Source organism: Vicugna pacos, chromosome 3, assembly GCF_048564905.1.
Source record: "Vicugna pacos chromosome 3, VicPac4, whole genome shotgun sequence".
Taxonomy (NCBI): domain Eukaryota; kingdom Metazoa; phylum Chordata; class Mammalia; order Artiodactyla; family Camelidae; genus Vicugna; species Vicugna pacos.
In genome coordinates, this window is record NC_132989.1 from 44,873,339 (window position 1) to 44,897,415 (window position 24,077).

A 24,077-nucleotide genomic window follows, 5' to 3' on the forward strand; every position below is an offset into this window, starting at 1 on the left:
AGGGTTTAATTCCAGCATCTCTGTGGGAGACATTTCTGAAGACACTGCTCTTTTTTTTCTGGAAACTTTAGATTATTTGGCTACTGTTTCTTTTACTTTTAGCCAAAAGCAATCCTAACTAAAAATACATTAGGGAGTTGTATTGTCTCTCTGGTGTATCCCAATAATACTCAAATAGTGGTTCATAAACTAGTGTTGGTTAAGCACTGTTACTACCAAAATAAGCCAGAAATCCAGAGTAAGCTTGTCTTTTACAGCAGTTTGACATTTTCTACCCATCCTTCCTGGGGAAGTCTCATCAGCAGGGTGTTATGGAACTTGCATGTTGAGCAGATGGTGTAAATACCTACCACTTTTACCCACAGATGTGAGGAATCTTTGGATAGTAGGTTCAGTGATCAAGAGAGAATTTCTAAAATAGTCTCTAACCTCTTGCAATAAAAAAAAAATAGGACTAATTGTAGTCAGTCTTGTGACACATATCAGGAAACAGCTAAAAGCTCTAGGCCAGTATAACTAACACAAACATAAAGACCAATTTGCCTTTAATTCTCCTTCTCTTCTATTATTTTTCTCTCTGGGTGGCCTGTGCTTTTTCCTTTCTATTCATCTGACATTAAACATTTTAAATTAATTTATCTCAAGAGTATGTCTGACTCGAATTTGTATTTCCAAGCTCCATTCTGAAATACATAATGTTTTATGAGTGATGGGGTTCCTTTGGTCTTTTGCAGACTTTGTCTACCTAGCCTACTTAAACATCTATCTTCATAATTTTGTCTGATTCACAATAAGTGCTTGTCAAATTTGCAACATTTGTTAATAGATTTATCAAATTAACTCTTGAATATTTCTACATCTTTATTATTCTGTGCTTCCATGTACTTTATCATGCATCCATTAATAATTGTTTTTAGTCATTTTCCTAAGTGCCTTTTAAGGTGGAAATATCCAATGTGATGATGTTAACTGTTAAAAAAAATGAACTCCTGAATATATTAATCCTACTTGGAAATAACTTGTATTTTATATTAAAATTAGGGCAGCTCTGAATGACATCCCTGTTTATAGCTCATTACAGCTGCTGCCTTAGTACGTTTGCTCTGTATTCTAAAGGATATAGATTATTAGAAGCAGACTTTGCTTAACTAATAGCAAAAGATAATGACGTTTTGTGTTGATAATCCATTTTGCTGGATATTTTCCTATTGTCCTTCCAGATCCTCCTTCCATCCTTCTCCACTCTGCCTTGCATCTTATGTCCTTGTAGTTTGATTTAGCTAATGGGAAGCACAGATACATAATTGGAGTTGAGATCACATTTCCTATTTTCTGGGCTCCTTCTTAGCAGGCAGCCTCAGATCAGTTGCATCTCTCCACCAAAGGCTGAAGATTCTTATTAAGCACCACTTCTCTGTTCTTTCTGGGTCCCTCTTCCCTTCAGTCCTGAGAGTGGTAACAGTTCACCCTCTTCTTGCCAGCGCTTGAGAATGGCAGCACCATCATGGGTTTGTTTTCTTTTTAATTATTATTATTTTTTACTTGAATAAATCTGACCACATCTTTGGAAAGTCTGTTCAGTTACCCATTTGAGGGTGCCATCTGTTTCCTGCCAGAAACTTGAGTGATGTAATGATCAGTTTTAAAAGTTAGCTATCTTACAAATGAAATGCAGAATAATTCAATATAAATCTGACTTCCCATTTCATTACTTTAGTTTGTGTTTGACTACCAAACACAAATAGTATGTCCTAGTTTTTGCCATACATGTGTAAAGTATGCTCAAGATATACTTTAAGAGGGAAAAAAATCTGGATGTGAAGGCAAGCAGAGAAAATCTAAATAACAAAAAGACAGGAGACATAAAAAGAAATTTACAAAGCACTTTAAAAAACAAAGCATAGAAAAAAGTCTATCGCCCATTTTTTAATCGGGTTTTTTTTTTTGATGAGTTGTATGAGGTGTTTATATATGTTGGATATTTATCCTTTATTGGTCAAACTATTTGCAAATATTTTCTCCCTTCAGTAGGTTGTCTTTTTGTTGATGGTTTCCTGTGCTGTGCAAAAGTTTTTACATTTATTTAGGTCCCATTTGTTTATTTTTGCTTTTATTTCCCTTGCTTTACGAGATGGATCCAAAAACATGTTGCCCTGATTTATGTCAAAGTGTTTTGTGTACGTTTTCCTCTAGGAGTTTTATAATATCTGGTATTACATTCAGGTCTTTAGCCCATTTTGAGTTTATTTTTTACATGATGTTAGAGAATGTTCTGATTTCATTCTTTTACATGTAGTGGTTTAGTTTTCCCAGCACAACTTATTGAAGAGACTGTCTTTTCTTCATTGTATATTTCTGTCTTCATTGTCATAGATTAATTGATCAAAAGCGTGTGGGTTTATTTCTGGGCTATTTGTTCTGTTCCACTGATCTATGTGTTTGTTTTTGTTCCAGTACCATACTGTTTTGATTACTGTAGCTTAGTAGTATGATCTGAAGTCAGGGAGTTTGATTCCTTCAATTCAGTTCTTCTTTCTCAAGGTTGTTTTGGCTGTTCTGGGTCTTTTGTGTTTCCATACACATGATTTTAAAATCATTTGCTCTATTCTGTGCACAATGCCGTTGGTATTTTGTTAGGGATTGCATTGAATCTGTAGATGCCTTGGGTAGTATGGTTATTTTAACAATATTGATTCTTCCCCAATCCAAGAACACAGTATATATTTCCATCTGTGTCATCTTAAGTTTCTTTTATCAGTGTTTCAGAGTTTTCAGAGAACAGGTTTTTGCCTCTTTAGAAAGATTGAATCCAAGGTATTTTATTCTTTTTGATGGGATGGTAAATGGGTTGTTTCCTTAATTTCTCTGTCTGATTGTTTGTAGTTAGTGTACAGAAATGCAACAGATTTCTGTGTATTAATTTTGTATCCTGCAACTTTACAAAATTCATTGATGAGCTCTAGTAGTTTTCTGGTGCAATCTTGAGGATTTTCTGTGTATAGTTTCATGTCATCTAAAAACAGTAAAAGTTTTACTTCTTTCTTTCCAGTTTGGATTCATTTTATTTTTTTTTCTCTGATTACTGTGGCTAGGATTTCAAAACTATGTTGAACAAAATTGGCGAGAATGGGCATTCTTGTTTTGTTCCTCATCTTAGAGGTAATGCTTTTAGCTTTTCACCATTGAATATGATGTTAGCTGTGGATTGTCATATATGGCCTTTGTTATGTTGAGGTAGACTTTTTTAGGGGAAATGCAGATGGCCACACAGGCACATGAAAAGATGCTCGAAATCATTAGTCATAAGGGAAATGCAAATCAAAATCAGTGAGATACCACTTCACACCTGTCAGAATGGCCATCATCAAAAGGAACACAACAAATGTTGGCAAGGATGTGGAGAAAAGGGAACCTTTGTACACTGTTGGCTGCCTGTAATTTGCTGCAGCCACTGTGGAAAACAGTATGGAACTTTCTCAAAAACCTAAGAATAGAGATATCATATGATCTAGCAGTTCTACTCCTGGGTATATATTTGAAAAAATTAAAAACACTATTTGAAAAGATACATGCACCTTAGTGTTCATTGCAGCTTTATTTACAATTGCCAAGACATGGAAGCAACCCAAGTGCCCATTAATAGATGAATGGATAAAGAAGATATGGTGTGTACACACACACACACACACACACACACACACACACACAATGGAATACTACTCAGCCATAAAAAAGAACAAAACTTTGTCATTTGTAGCAATATGGAGGGACTTGGAAGGCATTATGTTAAGTGAAATTATAAATTAGAAAAAGATAAATACTGAATGATATCACTTATGTGGAATTTAAAAAATACAACAAACTAGTGAATGTGACAAAAAAAAGAAGCAGACTCACAGATACAGAGAAAAAAACTAGTGGTTACCAGTGGGGAGAGGGGTTAGGGATAATGTGGGGGGGGGGAGTGGGAAACTATTGCAGACTGTGGGTATAAGATAGTCTCAAGGATGTATTGCACAGCCTGAGGAATATAGCCAATATTTTGCATTAACTGTAAATGGAAAGTAACCTTGAAAAACTATATAAAAATTAAAGTAAAAATACAGAAATTAAAAAAAATCACTCATATTCCTGCCACCCATAAAAAAAACATATAAAACCAGAAAGCATAGTAATCTAATAATGATGGTAAGTACTTACATAGTTTCCTCTATTCCAGGCTCTAGTCTAAGCAATCTATGTATTTTGACCTGTTTATTTCTTATAACAACTCTAATAAGGAGGTACTATTCCCATTGTGCAGGTGAGGAAACAAGCACAGTTAAGTAAATCAGTCTGGTTGTATCCTCTTAATTAATATGCTATGCTATTCTTTGAATAGTTTTGCTGATACGAAAGGATAAGTTTATAAGAGTACTATAATAGAAATAAGAGGGGTTTTCAATTCCAAGTTGGGTTGGACTCCTAGGTCTGACAGTTGAAATCTAAATCTAAATTTCAATTCTTTTGTAATGTAATTTTATCCTTAAGCCTGATTTTCCTTATTGCCACCCTTTTCCCCATAAACATGAATTCATATGAAATATGTTATTTGACACTGAGTACATTTGTATTTTAATATAAAATATAACATTTCTCTTCAGGTTTATGATCTGGGAATATGCCTGTTAACAAATCACCTGTGATGAATAAATCTGGAGTAATATCTTCCTCTTACCATGAAAAATCGAAGTAAGTTTGAAAAAATTTTATATTATTAAAGTAGTGAACCTTATATATTGTAGAATTTAGAAAGGGCAGAAAATTGTGAACAGTGAAAAAAATCACTCATAGTTCTGTAACTAAGGATAAGAATGTGAAGGTTTACTATTTTTTAAATAAATGGCTTCATTGTTTGTAATCTTATATTTTTAAATCTTGAATTGTTTTTTCTTTAAATTAGGCATTTTTCTGTAACTTCAAGGCCTTTTAAGTTGCCATGATAATCCATGAAATGTATAAGAAAAAGTATTTAATAACTTCTGCAATGTGAAGCATTTTAGTTATTTCTTAGCCCTTTGCTGTTTCAGATTTCACAATGATAGAATGTTTTTCTGCATTTCAAATTATTTACTTGGGATAAAGTTTCTGAAATGAAGTTACTGGATTAAAATTTGTTGATAATTTAAGTATTGTATGTGATTTTAAGAAATTTTTAAGAACTTAAAAATGAAAAATGTAATAGAATACATAATAAAACTTAAATGTTGACATGTTTCAATTATTTCTCTTTAATAAAGAATAGATCATGTATGACTGAAGCATTATGCTGTACACTAGAAACTGACACAACATTGTAAACTGACTACTATACTTCGATAAAAAATATATATCTATTAAAAAAAAAGAATAGATGAGCAGAGAAACTTGAAGCTCTTTGACCACATCCTCCCAAATACAATAATTGTGGTGTATATCGTATCCTTAATTTTTTCTACTTTAATATAAAACAATGTAAAATTATATTTTCCATTCCATATCCTAAAGTACATACCTAGGTATGGAATTGTTGGGTATACTATTTACTGAAGAGGATTTACCAATTCTCAGTCTTTAATGATTCGTGATTTTTTTATTTTGGTTAAAAAAACTCTCTCCACCACAAGATCATGTAGATAATATTATACATTATTTAAAAAAATCTTATTGTTTTGTTTTTTATTTAATACATATGGAAATGATTTTTGTTAATGGTGTTAAGCACTGTTGTGCATACCAAACTGATCAACACCATATATCAAAAAGAACATCCTTCTCCACTTACTTCTCTAGTACAACTATTGAATAAATCAAGTGTGGGCTCTGTATTCTGTTTCACTGGCCTATTTGTCCCTTTTTACAATAATGCTACACTGCTTTAGTGATAAAATTTAATAGTCAATTTGATAGGTTTTCCAAATTTGTTCTTCAGTGATACCTTTCGTATTATTTTTATTTAGAAGTTTTTTTTATTGAGGTTTGGGTTATTTACAATATTGTATTAGTTTCAGGTGTACAACCTGATTCAAAATTTAAAGTTATAAAATACTGGCTATATTTCCTGTGCTGTACAATATATCCTTGTAGCTTATTTTATACATAGTAGTTTGTACCTCTTAATAGCCTACCCCTATCATGTCCCTCCCCTCTTCCGTCTCCCCACTGGTAACCACTAGTTCTCTATATCTGTGAGTCTGTTTCTGTGTTTTTTAAATTTTTTTTTGTTTTATTTTTTGCACCCCAATTATAAGTGATAATGTATGGTGTTTGTTTGTTTTTCTCTGTCTGACTTATTTCACTTAGAGTAATAACCTCCAGGTCCATCCATGTTGCAAATTCATTTTTATGGCTGAGTAGTATTCCATTATATGTATATACCGCATCTTCCTTATCTGTTCATCTGTTGTTGGACACTAAGGTTGTTTTCATGTCTTGGCCCTGTAAATGCTGTCAATGAACATTGGGGTGCATGTATCTTTTAAAATTAGTGTTTTCATTTTTTTCAGATGTATACCCAGGAATAGAATTGCTGGATCATAGGGTAGTTCTATTTTTAGCTTCTTGAGGCACCTCCATACTGTTTTCCACAGTGGCTGCACTAATTTACATTACCATCAACAGTAAACGAGGGTTGCCCTTTCTACACATCCTTACCGGCATTTGTTGTGTTCTTTGTGATCATGGCCATTCTGACAGGTGTGAGGTGATATCTCATTGTAGTTTTGATTTGCATTTCTTTGATAATTAATGATATTGAACATTTTCTCATGTGCCTATTGGTCATTTGAATGTCTTCATTGGAGAACTGCTTGTTGAGGTCGTCTGCCCATTTTTGGATTGGGTTTCTTGTTGTTAAGTTGTATGAGCTGTTTATATATTCTGGAAATGAAGCCTTTGTCAGTCACATCATTTGCAAATATTTTCTCCCATTCTGTACGTTATCTTTTTGTTTTGCTTCTGGTTTCCTTTGCTGTGCAAAACGTGTAAATTTAATTAGATCTCATTTGTTTATTTTTGCTTTTATTTCTGTTGCCTGGGTAGACAGCCATAGGAGAACATTGCTGATTTATGTCAGAGAATGTTTTGCCTATGTTTTCTTCTAGGATGTTGGTTTATCATGTTTTGTCTTATATTTAAAGTCTTTAAGCTGTTTTGAGTTTATTTTTATGAATGGTGTGATGGAGTATTCTAACTTCATTGACTTACATGTTGCTATTGTGTTTTCCCAACACCACTTGCTGAAGAGACCGTCTTTTCCATTGTATATTCTTGCTTCCATTGTCAAAGATTAATTTACCATAGATCTTTTGGTTTATTTCTGAGCTGTCTATTCTATTCCATTGATCCATATGTCTTTTTTTATGCCAATACCATGATGTTTTGATTACTGTAGCTCTGTAGTATTGTCTGAAGTCTGGGAGGGTTATTCCTCCAGCTTCATTCTTTTTATTCAAATAGATCATTCTGTAATTGTGTTGGTACTTCTGGTGTTTAGGAAGTACCAGCCAGGTTGGTTGATACTCAAGATTTCCATCTATTTCAGTTCACTTTTTTCACCTTCCCATATGCCAAACTGAACAAAAGTATAGCCAGATTAATTTTTAACCCATGTATTTATTACACTATGAAATCTGGATTCTGTTTTTATTTATCTTGTGAAACTACTTTAAAGATCTCCACTGACTTTCTAAACATTAACTCTAATGATACTTTCAGTGTCCATAGTCTTGCTATCTCTGCAAGATGTGCATTTAGATCATCGTCTTCAATCTATTCTTTGGTATATCAGTCTAGGATTGTTTCTTTGCATGGAACAAGCACACATTCAGCTTAACTCAAACAAAAGAAAAGTGTAATGGAAGGATGTAGGGCTGTCTTGTGGAACCTGAGAGCAGAAGGTATAATCAGGCCTCATTTGTTCATTCAGTACTTACTGTATTTTCTGTAAGAGACATTGGCGATAAAAGAGTCAACAGATGTAGTCTATATCTATACTAGACTGCAAACTCTGGCTATACATCCGTAAACCATCCAACAAATGTTGATCAGGGCTACACCAGTAGGGCTACACTACTTAGTTCTCTGCTTTGGGGTAATTTTTGTCTTGAATGACATTTCAGCAGAGGCACTGCTTGGCTGTACATGAACTTTCAGCTCTAACATTGGCTAAGTAATGTATCAGCTAATTAAAAATCCCTGGAGGGAAGATTGGATTGGCCTAGTCAGATGTCTGTTGTGACCCAGTCAGCCATGGTGGGGGCAAGGGAGGATGGAGTCATATGGTGTTAATATAGAAGTTAGACCCACTGGCTCGGCAGGGACCATGAACAATTCTCAGATAAAGAGTTTACACCCCAATTGTACACACATTTGAATTTTGTTGCAGTACTTTCCTGAATTTCTTACTATGTTTATTGCTATTTCTCTCTTGCCTCCAAAGATCTCCCTTGACTCTTTTTTCTCCGTACTCTTCCTCTTGGCATTTCATGGCTTTGAGTGTGTAGGTAAATCTGAAATCTTTATTTCTAGATCTTTTCCGCTTCCTAATGCCTGCCTCACAAGTTTGCTTGGAGTATAGACCTCTCCAGTTGGTTGTCTCACAGATAAATCATAGTATGGCCAGAATGGCAAGGATCATCTCCCCACATTCCTCCATCTAACTGTCATGATGCCAACTTCTGCTACTAATCGATTGTCTCAAAACCTTAAGATGATCTCTATATCTGCCCTCACAGTTTGTTTTCTCACATCCCATTAGTCATTAAGCCCTATTGATTTAGCTTCTACCTAATCTCTTACATTCACTCACTCTTTATCATTATTATGGCCCAAACTGCAGTCCAGACTTTTATTTCTTACCTAAGTCGTTGAAATAGTTGCCCCACTGTTTACCAGTAGTCACTTCTCACTCCAAACCATTAAACATAGGACTTTCAGTTTGGTCATCCTAAAGCACAGCTGTAATCTCATCACTCTTCAGCTGAATGATTCCCTCTTATTTATCAAATAAAACTCAAAAGTCTGTATATAATATTTAATTAGTACCCACTGTAACTAAGAGAATCTAAAATAGCAATGACAGCTAAACAAAAGAGAAGTTTTTCTGAATGTAGTCAGTTCAGAACTGGTATGAAGAGCCAGGATTGAGATTCCTTTTAACTGGCTACCTTCTGCACGCAACTTACTCTTAAAGGCATTTCATGGTCTATCATGGCTGCTGAAGCTCCAGCGATCACAGTCATGCTTCATGCAGCAGAATAGAGGAAGGACTGAAGAAGGGTTTGTATGATTTTCCAGGAGACTCCTCAGAACTGTCTGAATTTTACTTATTTTACTGGCTGAAACCTAGACATTTATGCATACCTAACTACAAGAAAGAATTTTTTAGTAAGAAAAGAAGAGAAATTGATGTAGGCAACTGTAAGTCTGCCACAGACTGCCACTCAATGCCATTTGTATTTATCTCAACCTAACATTTCTATCTTTATTTCCAATCTTGATTTTAAGCATTCTGTCACTCTGTGCTAGGTTAAAACTATTCTTTTTCTTTATTTCTACTTGATAGGGTAAATTTGAAGCAACTATAAAAAGAGGTCTCTAATTTCGGTGGATTAAGCAAGATGGAAGTGTATTTAAGGGACTTATGAATCCAGCGGGTCTAGGCTGACAAGAAGGCTGTGTTTTTAGGGTCATTGAGAAACTCAGGATCCTCATTATCTCATCGTTGTACTCATCTGCCTAATCAAAGCCTATTCAACACCATATTTGTGTTCCAGTCTGCTGGAAAGGAAAAAAAGGATCTCATTCTAGGAGAACTGACCTGTCTTTAAGTTAGAGGTGACCTGAGATTTGCATATATTATATCTGCTCACAACCCTCTGGTTTGGCCATGTGGTCATACCCTGCTGCCAGAAAGACTGGGAAAGATCACTAGGTGGTGATCCTGTGACCAGGAAAACGCAGACATGAGTTTGAAAGGATGACTGCCTTTCTGTCATAGTCCAGTTCCTTTCTGTACGTCAAGCTACAGCTCAAGTGCCATTTCTGCAAAGAAGCTTTTTCTGAATCTTTAACCAAAAACAATAATGCTTGTAACTAATAGTGATCCAGTGCTGAGTGTATGCCAGGAACTCGACGATGTGTTCCAGCTTAATGCTTATCAGAATTCTACAAGCTTTTGTCTTCCTTTCCACAGATGGAAAATGATAGCTCACACAGATTAAATGATTAAGCAAAGATTGTAGCACTAGCCAGTGCTGGAATCATGATCTCTACTTCGGAGTGTCCCAGAGGATTTTATTTCCTTTTTTTTTTGTTTTTTCAGTGTGTTTTTCCATTATATTTAATCACTTGTGACATGTCTCACTTCCCTCCTAAATTGGGAGCTTCCTATGAGCAGGCCTGACTCCTCTCTTAGCCCTCATTGCATCTAGCAAATATCTTGTATGTGGGAGGCTTTCATTAAATGTTTACTGAACAAATGAATCATCAGCTTAAAAAAAGTTTTGAATTACAGATAATGTAAATAAAGAGTCACCCGGATTGGGTATCCCCACAGTCAGAAGACTTTAGTATATTCCCTTCATATGAAATTGGCATAATGACCTTTATTCACTACCTGTTTCATAGGACTGCAATTTCACACTTACAGTAGATTGCATTTTTCTTTGTGAAATCTTTTGATATTTTGAATAAATTGGAATGTGTAGCTAAGATATATTTTCCTTTCAAATGCCTGGATTTATTTTTTCAAGTTTCCTTTTGCTTCTTATGGATTGTTTATCATTAATGAAGCATTAATTTGTGTAACAACCTCTATTTGTGATGGACAATAAATAGTTAAAAGAACTATATTTCCCATTAAATATTTATTGACATGAGCTGTGGGAGACCAATTAATGTACTCAGTCTCTATACAGAAAGCTAAAAAGCATTAGCTTTCCATGTTTTTAATAATTCATCACAGGCCACAATCCATATTGAAAAATAATTGATAAAACTGAAATTATTTATAAAATATATTCTAAGCGTAGAAATTCAATTAGATATTATTTTCATCCTGAGGCTTTACCCTGCTTTAGAAATAAAATGATATAAATGCATTTTTCTCGGAGCCTATATAAAAGCTGAGATAAAATATCTAATTTCAGAAAAAATATTTTTAATTTGTATTTGAAACCCTTGGGTATTGTGTGTGTGTGTGTGTGTGTGTGTGTGTGAGTGTGTTTGGTATGTCTGAGGGGTTTCTGTGGTTGGTGGTGGGGAAATCTGCTTAAATGAGATGGTTTTAATTTGGATTTCCCTTTTAATGATGTTAATCATCATTTCATCTAGTTATTGGCCACTTGGATTTCTTTTGTCAATTACCTGTTTAAGCCTCTTTATATTTCTGTTGTTTTTGGAATTCTTTATATATTCTGGATATATTATGGATATGAGCCTTTTGTCAGTTCTATGTGTTGAAAAAATGGTCTGTTATTTGAAGTTTTGCCTTTTTATTCTCTTATGATGTCTTTAGATATATTTACAAGCAGAGACAATAATCAAAATACTCAGCTGTCAACACAGTGTGGAGACTGATAAATCAAAGTAGTGTTCATCTACTGAATATCAGGCCTATGTACAAGGATTTTTAAAAATTACAGCATCAGTTAGAGTGGCTAGAATTAAACTGGGAGTAATGAGATATGTCAGTTAATAAAGGAATTATTGTATTTGTGTACATCCATACTGCTGCATATTAGGGTTAGTTGAACTTGAATATCTGATAAGTTTAATGAAGAAAGCATGCTATAGTGTTGTATACCTGGTTGCATTTACTAAAACGAGTGTACACAGGTTGTTTTATGTTTGTGAGCATCAAGAAAGGTACACAAAATTTTGCACTGACCCATTAATCTGGACTGTTGCTGCTGGGTAGAATTGGAGGCAGTAGAGTCTGGAGGTACCCCTGAATGTATAGTCTGTTATAAACAGCACTGCTATGTTAATACTTTTTAAAAAACATCTAATTTCTAATGAAATTTATAAGAAATTAAATGGATAAAGAGTCCACTTTATCCTAATTCCCATGACACTCTGTACTGATGGGAGGATTAAAGTTGATTTGGACTCTTCATGCAGAGTAGGTCCATGTCGATCAAAGATGTATCACCTCTGATGACTATTGAGAGTTTTCAGCCAACTTTTACCATATCTGTCTAAGCAGATGTCTCCAAAAGGAGGAGTGAAATAGGGAACAGAAAGTCAGGAGTGAAGTTACTTCAGATGCCTGATTCTAGCAGACTGTGAGTTCTAACACCTCGGCTCTTCCGCTGTTCTACTATAAGCTCCACAATGGCAAGGTTGTGTGTTTCTTTCCCCACTGTATCCCAGTCCCAGGCTTAGTGCCTGATAACGTAGGAGTTAGTCAGTGAGTACTCACAGATCTAGTGACTGGTTATGTGCAGTCACTTAGGGCGGCAGTTAAAGAGTTGGTCATTCCATTAGTTGTTCTTTACTGGAATATTTATGTTTGGCTCTAGTTTCTAGGGCACCATGCCATTATCTCTCCTTGTTCTGTGATTCTGTGGCATTGTGATTACTTTTTATATATATATGTCTTCCCAGTAGGACTGTGAGTTCCTCAGGGGCAAAATCTGATTTTTATTCATTTTTTTTCTATATCCCACACAGTAACTAATTCAGTAAATCTTGAATATAGTAAGTTGTTGAAAAAATGTGTTTTATTCTCTCAGATCATTCCTATGAATAGCATGACTCCAACAATTATTTGAACACATAAACAACTCATTGATTCTACTACCTGTTCATTATTCCCCCGATGTCACCTTGGATCCCATGCCCGTTTTTAAGCTCTGTGGTATGTCACTGTAATCACTTACTCATTTTCTTGCATATACCCTCAACTTGTTTTTCTCACTTCTCTTTGAAATACTTGCCTACTGTCTCTGTACTTTCCCTGCTGGATCCGTTCCATTCACAAGACTTTACCATATGTGTGCTAATTACTCAAAATGTATATCTTTCCCCTGAAATTGAAACTCACATCTAACTGCCGATTGTACATCTCCACTTGGATGGCCATGGCCATCTCAAACAGAACATGGCCAACTGAACTTACTCTTTATCCTCACCCCAAATCTGCTCCTGTAGCAACCTTCCCTATCTCGATAAATATCAGTTCCATCCTTTCAGTTACTTAGTTCAGTCATGGCTCCTTTTTTTTTTTCCCCTCTAATGCCTAATTTCTAATTCATTAGGCAGTCTGGTTGGAGCTAATGTCAAAATATATCCATTATTCAAACCCGTCTCTTTAATTACATTGCTGTAATCCTGATCCAAGCCAAATGACCCTTCACCTAATTTTATGTGTGCTGTCTCCCTAGGTACCCCCTCCCCACCCTGACTCCAATTCTTAACACAGCATCGGAATGATCTTGTTAAAACTTCACTTGAGTTATGCCCCTCCTCTTATCAAAACCCTGTAATAGCTTCCCATCTCATCCAGAATCAGTCTGACTCCTTGTCACCTCTCTGACCTTACTACATACATCTTTCCTCTCCTGCCCACGTTACTTCAGCCACGTTTGGACTGATTCCACTTGCACGGAAGGAATAATGGTTTAGCTTAAATTGAACCAACACTAATACATGTGAGGAGATAAGTCAGTTTTCAACATAATTGAAGAAATGCTGGATTTTACTTGTGAATAAGGCCTATACCAACAAGACTTCTGGCAGCTACTTCAGAAACTTTTTTTTTCAGAGGCTACAAAGTTCTTTGATGTTATGAGAATTATGTTTCTCAATCCAAGAATATTAAAAGATCAATCTAGGAGGCATGTGAATATATATATGTATACACACACATTATTTTACTGATATGTTTGTGAGAAACATTCTTATTAAGGTAAAGTACTTTTTAAGAAAATAGGTAGACTTAGCCACTGGAAGTTGATTAATTAAAATTTGGAACTGATAGCTATAATTATTATTATTACCATTATTTTCGTTTAGGTCACCATTTTCAATCACAGAAGAATTCATCTTGAGATTCAACCAAACAAAAAATCCAAAAAAGGAGGAAGAATTGTTGGACATAGCTAGAAAACACATTGTCAGATGTAAGGTAATGGTATACTATTTAAAAAAATTTTTTTCTTTTGGTTTTACTATTATTTTTAGGAGGAGTTTATTAGGTATACTTATCTTTTTATTTTTTATTTTTTTTAGAGGAGGTACTGGGGATTGAACCCAGGACCTTGTTCACGCTAAGCATGTGCTCTGCCACTTAAGCTATACCCTCCCCCCGGTAATTGAATGCTGTTTGGTTACTTAGTATGTGAACTTTCTCTTGTAGTTGGATGATTACATGTTCTAAAATACTGAAAGAAAAAAATAAGAATACTCCTTTCTTTAATTAAAAGTAGGCAGAGTTTAAAATACTAATGCAAATTAAAGTTAAAGCTTATAACCAAATAATCCAGTGTCAAATGGCTTTTTGAGTGAAGATTCTTCATATGGCTGTAGCCACTAGTCGAAGAGCCCACAGCAAAATATGCAAAGCTGGTACATAAATTTTTGATAATGAAAATTCTACTGTTTTCTAAATAAAAGTTAACTGATAGATCATGTGTCCCAAAGAGGAAAGAAAGCTCCCCTCAACGTTCACTCTAAATACACGGAGTAGTCTATTCTTTCTCGGTAACAAACTATTCACCTAAGTTGTTAAAAAAAAAAAATTTCTTTAAGAATATCTCATTAATTCCCAAATTTTCAAACACATGAAAACAGAAGAGGAAGTGAAATAAGTCCTTATTTTACTTTTTCTTCATTAGATCCAGTTTTGGCAGAGAAATAATATACATACGATTGTGTTTTAATAATAAACAGTCAATGAAATAACTGCACAAAACTGAAGCCTTAATTAAGCCTTAATTTTTGTTTGAACTTTTTCCCCAAAATTCGATATCTTGCTGAAGTATAATTGATTTACAATGTTGTGTTAGTTTCATGTATACAGCAAAGTGATTTAGTTATACATACATATATATATTATTTTCCAGATTCTTTTTCATTATAGGTTGTTATAAGATATTGAGTATATTTACCTGTGCTATACTGTAGGACCTGTTGTATATCTCTTTTATATGTGGTAGTGTGTATATGTTAATCCCAAACTTCTAATGTATCCTTTCCCCTTTTATTAACCATAGTTTGTTTTCTGTGTCTGTGAGTCTATTTCTGGTTTGTAAATAAGTTCACTTGTATGATTTTTTTTTTTAGATTCCATATATAAGTGATATCATGATATCTGTCTTTCTGTGTCTGACTTTCTTCACATAATATGGTAATCTCTAGGTCCATCTATGTTGCTGCACATGGAAGCCATCCTGTTAAAAGTGTGGTTGTTACTTCCTAGTTACTTGGTTTATGGTTGCCCATATAAAAAGCTTTTTTTTTAATCCATGAAAAAGTTGATTAGAAAAAAGAATACACTTTATGTATGCAGATAGTTGCCAGCAGGTACATTTATCCTTGAGCTTCTCTTCACTGGGCCGACTGCTCCCTGGGGCAGCCCCAGGAGTGGGTCCGTTAAGGTGAGGCGGGGACGGTCTTTCTCTCTTCTGTTCATTAAATTCAGTCCATCCACGGTGAAGTAGCTGGAGTTTCCAGCAAACTGGCATCAAGCTAATTTCTGTTAAATCACATTTCTTCAATAAACTTTTCCTTCTGAAATCAGAGATTCATTCTTGTGTTGGCAAATGAAATAGAAGTAGTCCCTAGAAAGTGAAGAGTGAGAATTATTTTCAGCAAATGACTAATGATACTACTGAAAATATTAACATTCTCTACGTTTTAACGCTAATACAGTTTACATAAAATGTCAGAAAATAGAAATAATAAAAGCCAAACTGTAAAGCTTAAAGAGCATCAGTGTGATAAAATGACTTTGGCATTCTCTCTTAATTATATTTTCAATGAATCAATAATAAAAATAAATGGTAAGAATTGATAAGTAAAATATAAATAATAAAAATAAACATATATTAAATTTTAAAAGGTGTATATTTTGTTTACCTCCTTTATGCTTCCCTGTAACAGAGGAAATTGGGTCTCAAAACCTTAGGCACTGGGAGGCATGTGCATCTTCCTACCGCATGGACTGAAGTAGTATATCTGGCTCAGTGCAAAGGAGAAATCCAAGATGGTATGTGCTCTAAACTCATCTTAGTTCCCCTAAGTGTTTTCTAAATTAGCAGTGAACGCATAATTTGAGAGCTTCAATATTTAAAAATTGTGCAGGAGCCAAGGAAAATTTGCCTTTCTCTATTGAAATATCTGATAGTGTTTCATTATGAAAGTTCCTTTTGTAGTTTTGAATTTATGAATTTGACTGCTCAACTTTTTAATTACAAAATTGTTTTAAAAAGAATGGCTCAGCAGAGTCTTTATTCCTTTTTCTAAAATTAGTAACTAATTAAAAAGGAATATAAAATGTCATTTAGTGATTTTCAATTACAAAAGGCACTATACTTTAGAAAAACTTGTTTCCTCATTTTATAATTCTTTCTCGTAAAACATTAACCAAATGGCCATTTGTTTTTCACTTATTTTAAACAGCCATTTTACTCATTACCTTTTCATTTATCACTTCTCATTCCTGTGTCTCCTTTCAAACCACCCTTCAACCAATCTCAAAAAGAAATTAAAACACATTACTTTTAAAGAAGTAAATTTCCTTCTATCATTATCCCAAATTTTATGGGAATGCCTGTTGAAGTGAGTTTTAGAATATTAACCATATGAGGTCAGAGAGTATTTCTCCGTATAAGTTGGCTTTTGTAGTGCAGTCTGGGAGCTTTCAAGCAACAGGACAGATAGGGATGACTTTGCATTTAACTTGGCTTTATGGCACTTCTTCACAGTGCTGTCCCCAGCCTGACCCAATGAAATGTTTACGTGATACTGATGTAAACCATCTTGGCTTACCAGCAGCGTGCAGCCACTTGCTCTTCTTTGTCAAGTAAATCTCAGTTGTTCATAGCAGCTCCTGGAACTCTTTGTACACTCACACCTTGGAGGTATTGTGGGTTTGGTTCCAGACCATCTTAATAAAGCAAATACTGCAGTAAAGCGAGTCACATGAATTTTTTTGTTTCTCAGTACATATAAAAGTTACGTTTAAACTGAAGTACCCAGGATCTACCAGGAGTAACTGGTAACAACAGCTTTCATAGTGCTTAGTTCATTTCAGAAACTATGTGAATGATTACTGAATGAATAATGTGTTGCTCTATGTGTATATATTTATATACACTTACCAGTATTATCGTGAAATGTAACTATTAAATAAAATACTGAATCAAAAAAGTTGTTTACACTATACTGTAGTCTATCAAGTGTGCAAATAGCATTATATCTAAAATATGCACAGACCTGAGTTAAAAAAAATAATGCTGTTGGAAAAATGGCACTTATAGACTTACTAACGCAGAGTTGCCACAAACTTTCAATTTGAAAAAAAAATGCAATTATCTGCAAAGCACAATAAATCCAAGTGCAATAAAACAAGGAATGCCTGTAATGACTTGAGGTACAAGTTTCTCCAGGACCTTAGCTCTATATTCTTCCTTGTGCAGCTCCATTGGCCCCTATTTCCTCTGCCTTGATTTTCTAGCCTTCCACTCTACTCTTTTATAGCGCTTACCTTGAGCACTGTCTTCTGTCATCCATTTCTGTTCCATTTCCCCACCACTGTATATGTGGCCTGGTGATCTATTTTGTGTTGGCCAGAACAGCTGGAGCTCCTCAGGCATTCCTCTCTCTCCTGCCCCATCTCCCCCAACTCTGTATTCTCTCCAGCTTAGTGACTTCTGCGTAGTTGAACTTCCTACCTGGCAGTTTAGAATTCCAAAGCTAGCTAGTATCCTGACGAAGAGATTGAGGGGGCAGCTGTACTGTCTTTTTTGGAAGTCATGCAGTGTCCCTTCTTCCACATTCTCGTGATTGAAGCAGTCACAGGGTCTGCTCAGGTTCAAGGGGAAGTGGGTATAGACTTCACCTTTTGATGGGAGGGATGTCAAAGAGTTTGTGAACATTCTAAACCATAATGTGGTCTTGGTGACTGAGTAAATAATTATGAGACTTAATTGTAGTATGTAGTAAACAGCATGATTTACAAATTACGGGATTTCTACTTTTTAATATTTCAGAAGCTTTAAATATGCTTTATGCTTCCCTGGACCATGCTTCCTTTGATTACGATCATCTGCCTGCCTTATTTTTTGTTGCGGAATCAGTTTTATATAGACTCTGTTGTGATGCATTCCGAAGGACATACTTATACTCAGTTGAAATAAAGCTAGCAAAGGTAGGTTTTAAAGTATCTTTAATGTGTTTTAATTATTACATATATTACATCTAGCCACATGACATCTGTTTTAGTATCTAAGTAGGCCATTGGTTTTATTATGGAATATTCTCTTGTTTGGTAGTTTATTTTAATCTCCTCTAAGTGTGGATACTACGTAATTGCTTGATATCCAAATGGAGATAGTTTGATTAAAATATAATTTCACCAACTATGTAAGAAAATAACATTAAATTAAAAATCAAGTTTATGCTTGCTTCTGGGTATATATAGCTTTTCTCCTCTCTATTTTAAGTGTTTCTAAATGCCACTTTTCCATTTAAAAATGACTTCCAAGGTTAGATCGGAAATGCTGACTGATACTCTTAAATTGTTGCCTGATTTGAGAAGATGAGTTCTTCTCTCAGTATTCTATGTCATTTCAGAGCTGTAAGGTGGGAAACCATCTTCACATAGCTCATATTCATGAGATCCTGGAAATTATATAGTTCCACTCCCTGTGATGATCATGGTTGCCTGCTGCAAAATTTATTATTAGTCAAAGAAAGTCAGCTTAACTAGTGGTTTTATTGGAAAGAAAAGCAAAGCTAGAAGAAGGGTTTCTTTAAGAATATATACACACACACACACTCACATATATAGTGTATTTGCAAAAATTTTTTTTCTGATTTAATTTTGATTATGAACTGTTGTAAAACAGGCAGGAAAATATTCATGAGCCAGGGCATTTTGGGAAGATACTGTATTTCTGACCTTATAGATCAAGTCTAGTTCCTTCCTGACATGTTTGCTGGTAAAAGATACAGAAAGCATGTAACGGAACTTGAACATGCACAGAACTGAGGCTTTGCATAGAAGCACTGAGGGCAGAGACAGGTACGATTAAAATGTCTTTTCCATCTTTCTTCTTTCTTTATTTCCCACACTTCATTATGGAGACGTAGAAAAGATTATATAATTATTTTTGGATTTTAAAAGTTATATATGTGTGTGTATATATAATACATGAAAATACATGTATCTATGTATATGTCTTTTATAATGGAAAAACAATGGAGTAGAAGAGCATAGAACATGAGCAAGTCTGGCTTTTTTCTCCTTTTCAACTCCTTTGGTGACCTTCTCCCATTTCTCACCTTTATATTTCTATTAGCAATAAAAATGGCTATAAAATAAAGTTTTAGCCGTTGCACACATTGCTTATAATTTATATACCCCATGCCTATATTTAAAAAAAATTCCTATATCTTCTCCTCTGGAACTTTAGACTATTTGCACAGACTCTTCTAGCAGCTGTAAACATTTGGCACTTGACTATGTGCCTTGCACAATAACGAGTGCTTTAGATGTGTTAGACTTATCAACTTATTTCATCTTCACAATAATCCTAAAAGGCAGATGCTGCTATTTTATCCACCATTCTACAAACAGGCCTAGAGAGTTTAAGTGAATTATCCAAGGTCTCAACAGAGAAAACTTTGAAACCCAGAGTCTAGTGGACTCTCAGCCATGATTCCACACATTTACCTCGGTTTTCAGATTTCCTAACTTTAATGCTTGCTTTTTATTGTTCTAGACAATATAAATTAGCTAGTGGAAATAGGCATGCTTTGTAAGTACCTTTGATTTTAGGCAAGAAGCCATTTCAGTTATCCTTCTTGCCTTTGTAGAATTTTCATTTTTTATCTGACAGTCAGTTGGAAATGTCCTTTTCTTTTCTTGTTTTTGGCAGAATGCTGTATTGAAGGCTGTTGCCACAGAGGCATTACCCGCCTTAATATGCACCATTTTGTTCCTCCTTTGACAAAGTATATAGCTCGGGGCTGGGAAGAGCCAGAAATGTCTGATTCTTTATATTATGTACTTTCAGATTTTGTGTGCCTTCTTTCCTCATTATTTACCTCTGAGCATAGAATCTTAACTGTTGAAGGCTACTCACTGATGTATAAGATTAACGTATAAGCAACAGTAGTTTGATACATTTTAGATAGAAATACAAGCTGTGTTCTTAAAGCTTCTGTAGAAGAACATGAAACACATAACCAACTATTAAAATGTAACACATACTAAATATTATTCAGCATTTCTATTACACAGTTAGATAACTGACTTGGAGAAATAAAGAGAAGAAGTGCAAAGAGAAGGGAAAGAAGAGAGAATAAAGAATAAGGAAGAAGAAAATGAATGAGCAGAGAAAGAAACTGACAAGCAGAAATTCAGTCTAGGAGGCAAAGCTTAAGTTGTCAGGCTACAGAGAGAGTATATACACAAATAAGACATGAGGAAAGATGCATAGAAAGTCCCAGAATTCCTCAGATATGGGATGACAGGTTTTTCAGTAAAAACCTGGCTTTGCAGAACATTACAGATGAAAGCTTCTAAAACCATTTTTTCCAACCATAGTTATAGAGTTTCACGTCTGGATCAGGTGAAACTTATAACCATATTGGGGTCTGATGCAGCAGTTACTCAAACTGATATGTTGTTCATGTATTATTCTGTTGTGTTCCACATTAAATTTTTAAACATTACTTAATACTGCTTTCAATATCCTTCTCCGGTCCCTTGCAAAATCTTAAATTCTTCTGATGAATTTCTCATTCATTGTCTATAACAGTGGATATTTCTGACTTTAATATTCTCTTTTAGACTATTGCAGTATTCTCTTAAATGGTCTGTTGCTCTCCATTTCCTTCTCATTTAGCTTGAGTCTCTTGGAGAAGCATAGCACTGTGTCAGAGACGTCTGCATGAAGAGATCCCTTGGCATGACATAAACATTTTATTTTCATTTTTAAGTCCATGAATGGTGCATGCTTATAATTTATGGATACATTTACGAATATTGATGGTGTATTTTCAGAATTTATTTTAATGATAGAAATTTGTGATAAAAATATTGGGAAATCACTGCCATAATAGAAAGTTTAGGACTTATGATGCAATATGCACAATCCTGGGTTCAAAGTCCAGGAATGCCAATTATTTGCTTAATAGTCTTGGGTAAGGCACTAAGACTTGGCAGAATTGTATTATTTATTTATTAACTTTTTTACATGTAGATGTAATAATGCCCTGCATCATTTTTAAGAGGATTTAGATATATGTATATCCTGATAGTGGATGTAGTAATAGTTTTTGTTGTTATATGGCCCTTTTCCATAATCTTATGATTCAGCAATTTAGGCATATGTTCCATTTATTTCTATAGTTTGTGTTTTTTTCTCATTTTCTGTGAAATCTTACATATCATTTATTTTTGCAGGTATTTCATTTTTTGTAGTCTGTATAAAACAGTTTTAGCTATACATGTATTTTAAACTTCAGAAGTAAAATATTAAAGTGTGTATTTAGTAATGACGTCTATGTATGTGTTTGTGTTTTCCTGAGGAGATCAGGGTATTAGTACAGCATACTATGCACAGACAGAATATTTCACAAAACTAAAGCAATGTTTTCAAACTGTTTTGACTGAGACCTATTGAAGGAAATAATGTTTTGTATTGCAACCCAGCACACATAATACACATTCATTTGTATACTGAAACAAGAAACTGTGATGTACTATAATATTTTCTCTTTTGTTTTACTTAAAAACTGCCTCTCAGTTGATTTCATGACTCACTTAAGGGGCATGACTTGCAATTTGAAAAATATTATTCTAAAGGACATAGAAGAAAATAGCATTCAGTTTTGGTCATTATATATAATGTAGAGATGATTTATGACTTTTTTTTTTGCTGAACCAGTATTTCAGCCTAGGTATAAGTGTGTTACAGTTATTTCAAAGGCACATAATCTCAAGTGAATTTGAAATGGTCTCATCAAAACCAAATGTAATAATAAAATGGTTTATTTTCCGTATGGTTTTTAAACATTTATTGATACAACATAAAAATGCTTTTCTCTTTCTCTCTTGACAGATTGGCTATTTGGTCTTCTTACGAATTTTTATATATTTCCTTTATGGTCACCTGGGAAGTTTTAAACAACATTTACTTAGGTTTCAACCATATTTATACGGTAGACTATCTTTTATTTTCTATACTTAGAAATGTTTTATGTTATATTTTGAGAAGCTCAGACTCTCATGATACAGAGCATAAGCTGTATTTTATTTTTCTTGTAAGATAATAGGTGCAGTGTTGAAGAGCACAGGTTCGGGGCCAGACTGCATGGGTTTTACTTTTAAATTTCCTACTTAACTAAACGTATGACCTTGTCCATGTCTCAGTTTTCTCATTTGTAATACAATTGACCCCAATGGATTTCAAGAAAGTCAAAAATCATATGGTAGTAAGGTTAACACTGGTGGCAATGGAGAAGCTGCACTGCAGTAAGGAGAGAGTGGACCAAGGGGTCAATTAGCTATGACATAGACAAGAGAAGTTAAGGATATGAATACTGAAATGAAAATGGATAAAGAGTTTTGAAAAATGTTTAGGAGATTAAAAAAAAACCAAAACACTGGACCTGGTGATCAGTTGGACCTAAGCTATATATAAGGGTAAGTGAGAAATTCAGGAGGAATCTTAACTTCTACATACTGACTACTAAGGTCAAGATAATGGTGCTCTAAATTGACAACATTTTGGAGAAACATGGGGACATAGTGAATTTTGAAGTTGACTCAGGTGTATATAACCAGCCAGTGGTTGGAAGTAGGAAAATAAGGGAAGCCTGGGGCTCACTTACCACATGGTGGTTAACATGGATGGTTTGCCAGTCACCCACCCGTGTTACCGTGCATGAGCTAACCTGGGAATGAGAGGTGGTGGTGAGGAGAGATTTATTCTAGGGGTAGATTCTTGAGGAACATAAACATTTAATAGATTATTGGAGTGATAGGCATCAATCAGTAAAGGAGGATTAAGGGAAATAGGAGGGAGGAGATCTGAAAGTGGTGGTGGGTTTCTGTAGTCAGAAAGTCACTGTTCTTGGGAGCATTCCCCAGGGAAGCACAGTTCAGATTGAAGATAAAGAATAAAGAAAACATTTAGGCTTAAGATAGAGATGGTGAACTATTTTAAAAAAGCTTAGCTATGAAAGGAAGGAGAAATAATGTCAATTGGATGAAAAAACAAGGTCAAAAGAAGAGAAGATTAATATGTTGTGGAGTAAGAGATGAAGAGACTCACGATACAAGAAAGGGGATAATATTTGATGGGAAAAGTCAGGGAGGAGGCTGTAGAAGGAAAGAGTGGAGTGTTTTGGATAAAAGTTTTGTTACGAAGCCAAGATGAAGCTGTAGATTGGCAGAATAGGAACTTCTGTCTATCATATCACTTGTTTTGATTTCATCATTGTTAGAAATTTTGTTTAACTCCTCACAATATTCAGCATAGTGATTCATCAAATATTCAGTGGCAAATAAATTTTGCAAAATTATTTAAATAAAACCTCAAGTTCTCACATTAGCTTGTTATTGTTGAGATCTCAAGAACACCAACTTCTTTGTTTTATATAAGGATAAAATCCTCAGATTTTGCCATCTTTTCAAGTACTGTTAAGTAGAGCCTTCGTTAGGCTACATCTCCGTCAACAGGCTGATCCTACCTGAGGCTGTCAGCTACTGCTACCTATCAGTACAGCCATCCAGTAGGAGAGTGGTTATTACTAATCTTTCCACTATGTCAATGGCCTGAAACCCAAAGATTGTTTAAAAGTTTGTAAAAAAACAACAG

At 34.6% G+C, this 24,077-nt stretch overlaps 1 protein-coding gene across 8 annotated transcripts in view; it reads left to right on the plus strand.

Annotated features, from left to right (window-relative positions):
• Positions 1 to 24,077, plus strand: part of TMEM232 (transmembrane protein 232) — a 246,282-nt gene that overhangs the window by 15,922 nt on the left and 206,283 nt on the right. For all 8 annotated transcript variants that reach the window (XM_072958289.1, XM_072958292.1, XM_072958290.1 and 5 more), the window contains exons 2-6: positions 4,644 to 4,731; positions 14,038 to 14,149; positions 16,126 to 16,231; positions 18,237 to 18,394; positions 22,317 to 22,416. In XM_072958289.1, the coding sequence (XP_072814390.1) occupies positions 4,661 to 4,731; positions 14,038 to 14,149; positions 16,126 to 16,231; positions 18,237 to 18,394; positions 22,317 to 22,416 (547 nt within the window). In that variant the 5' untranslated portion in view covers positions 4,644 to 4,660. The remainder of the gene's footprint in view (positions 1 to 4,643; positions 4,732 to 14,037; positions 14,150 to 16,125; positions 16,232 to 18,236; positions 18,395 to 22,316; positions 22,417 to 24,077) is intronic.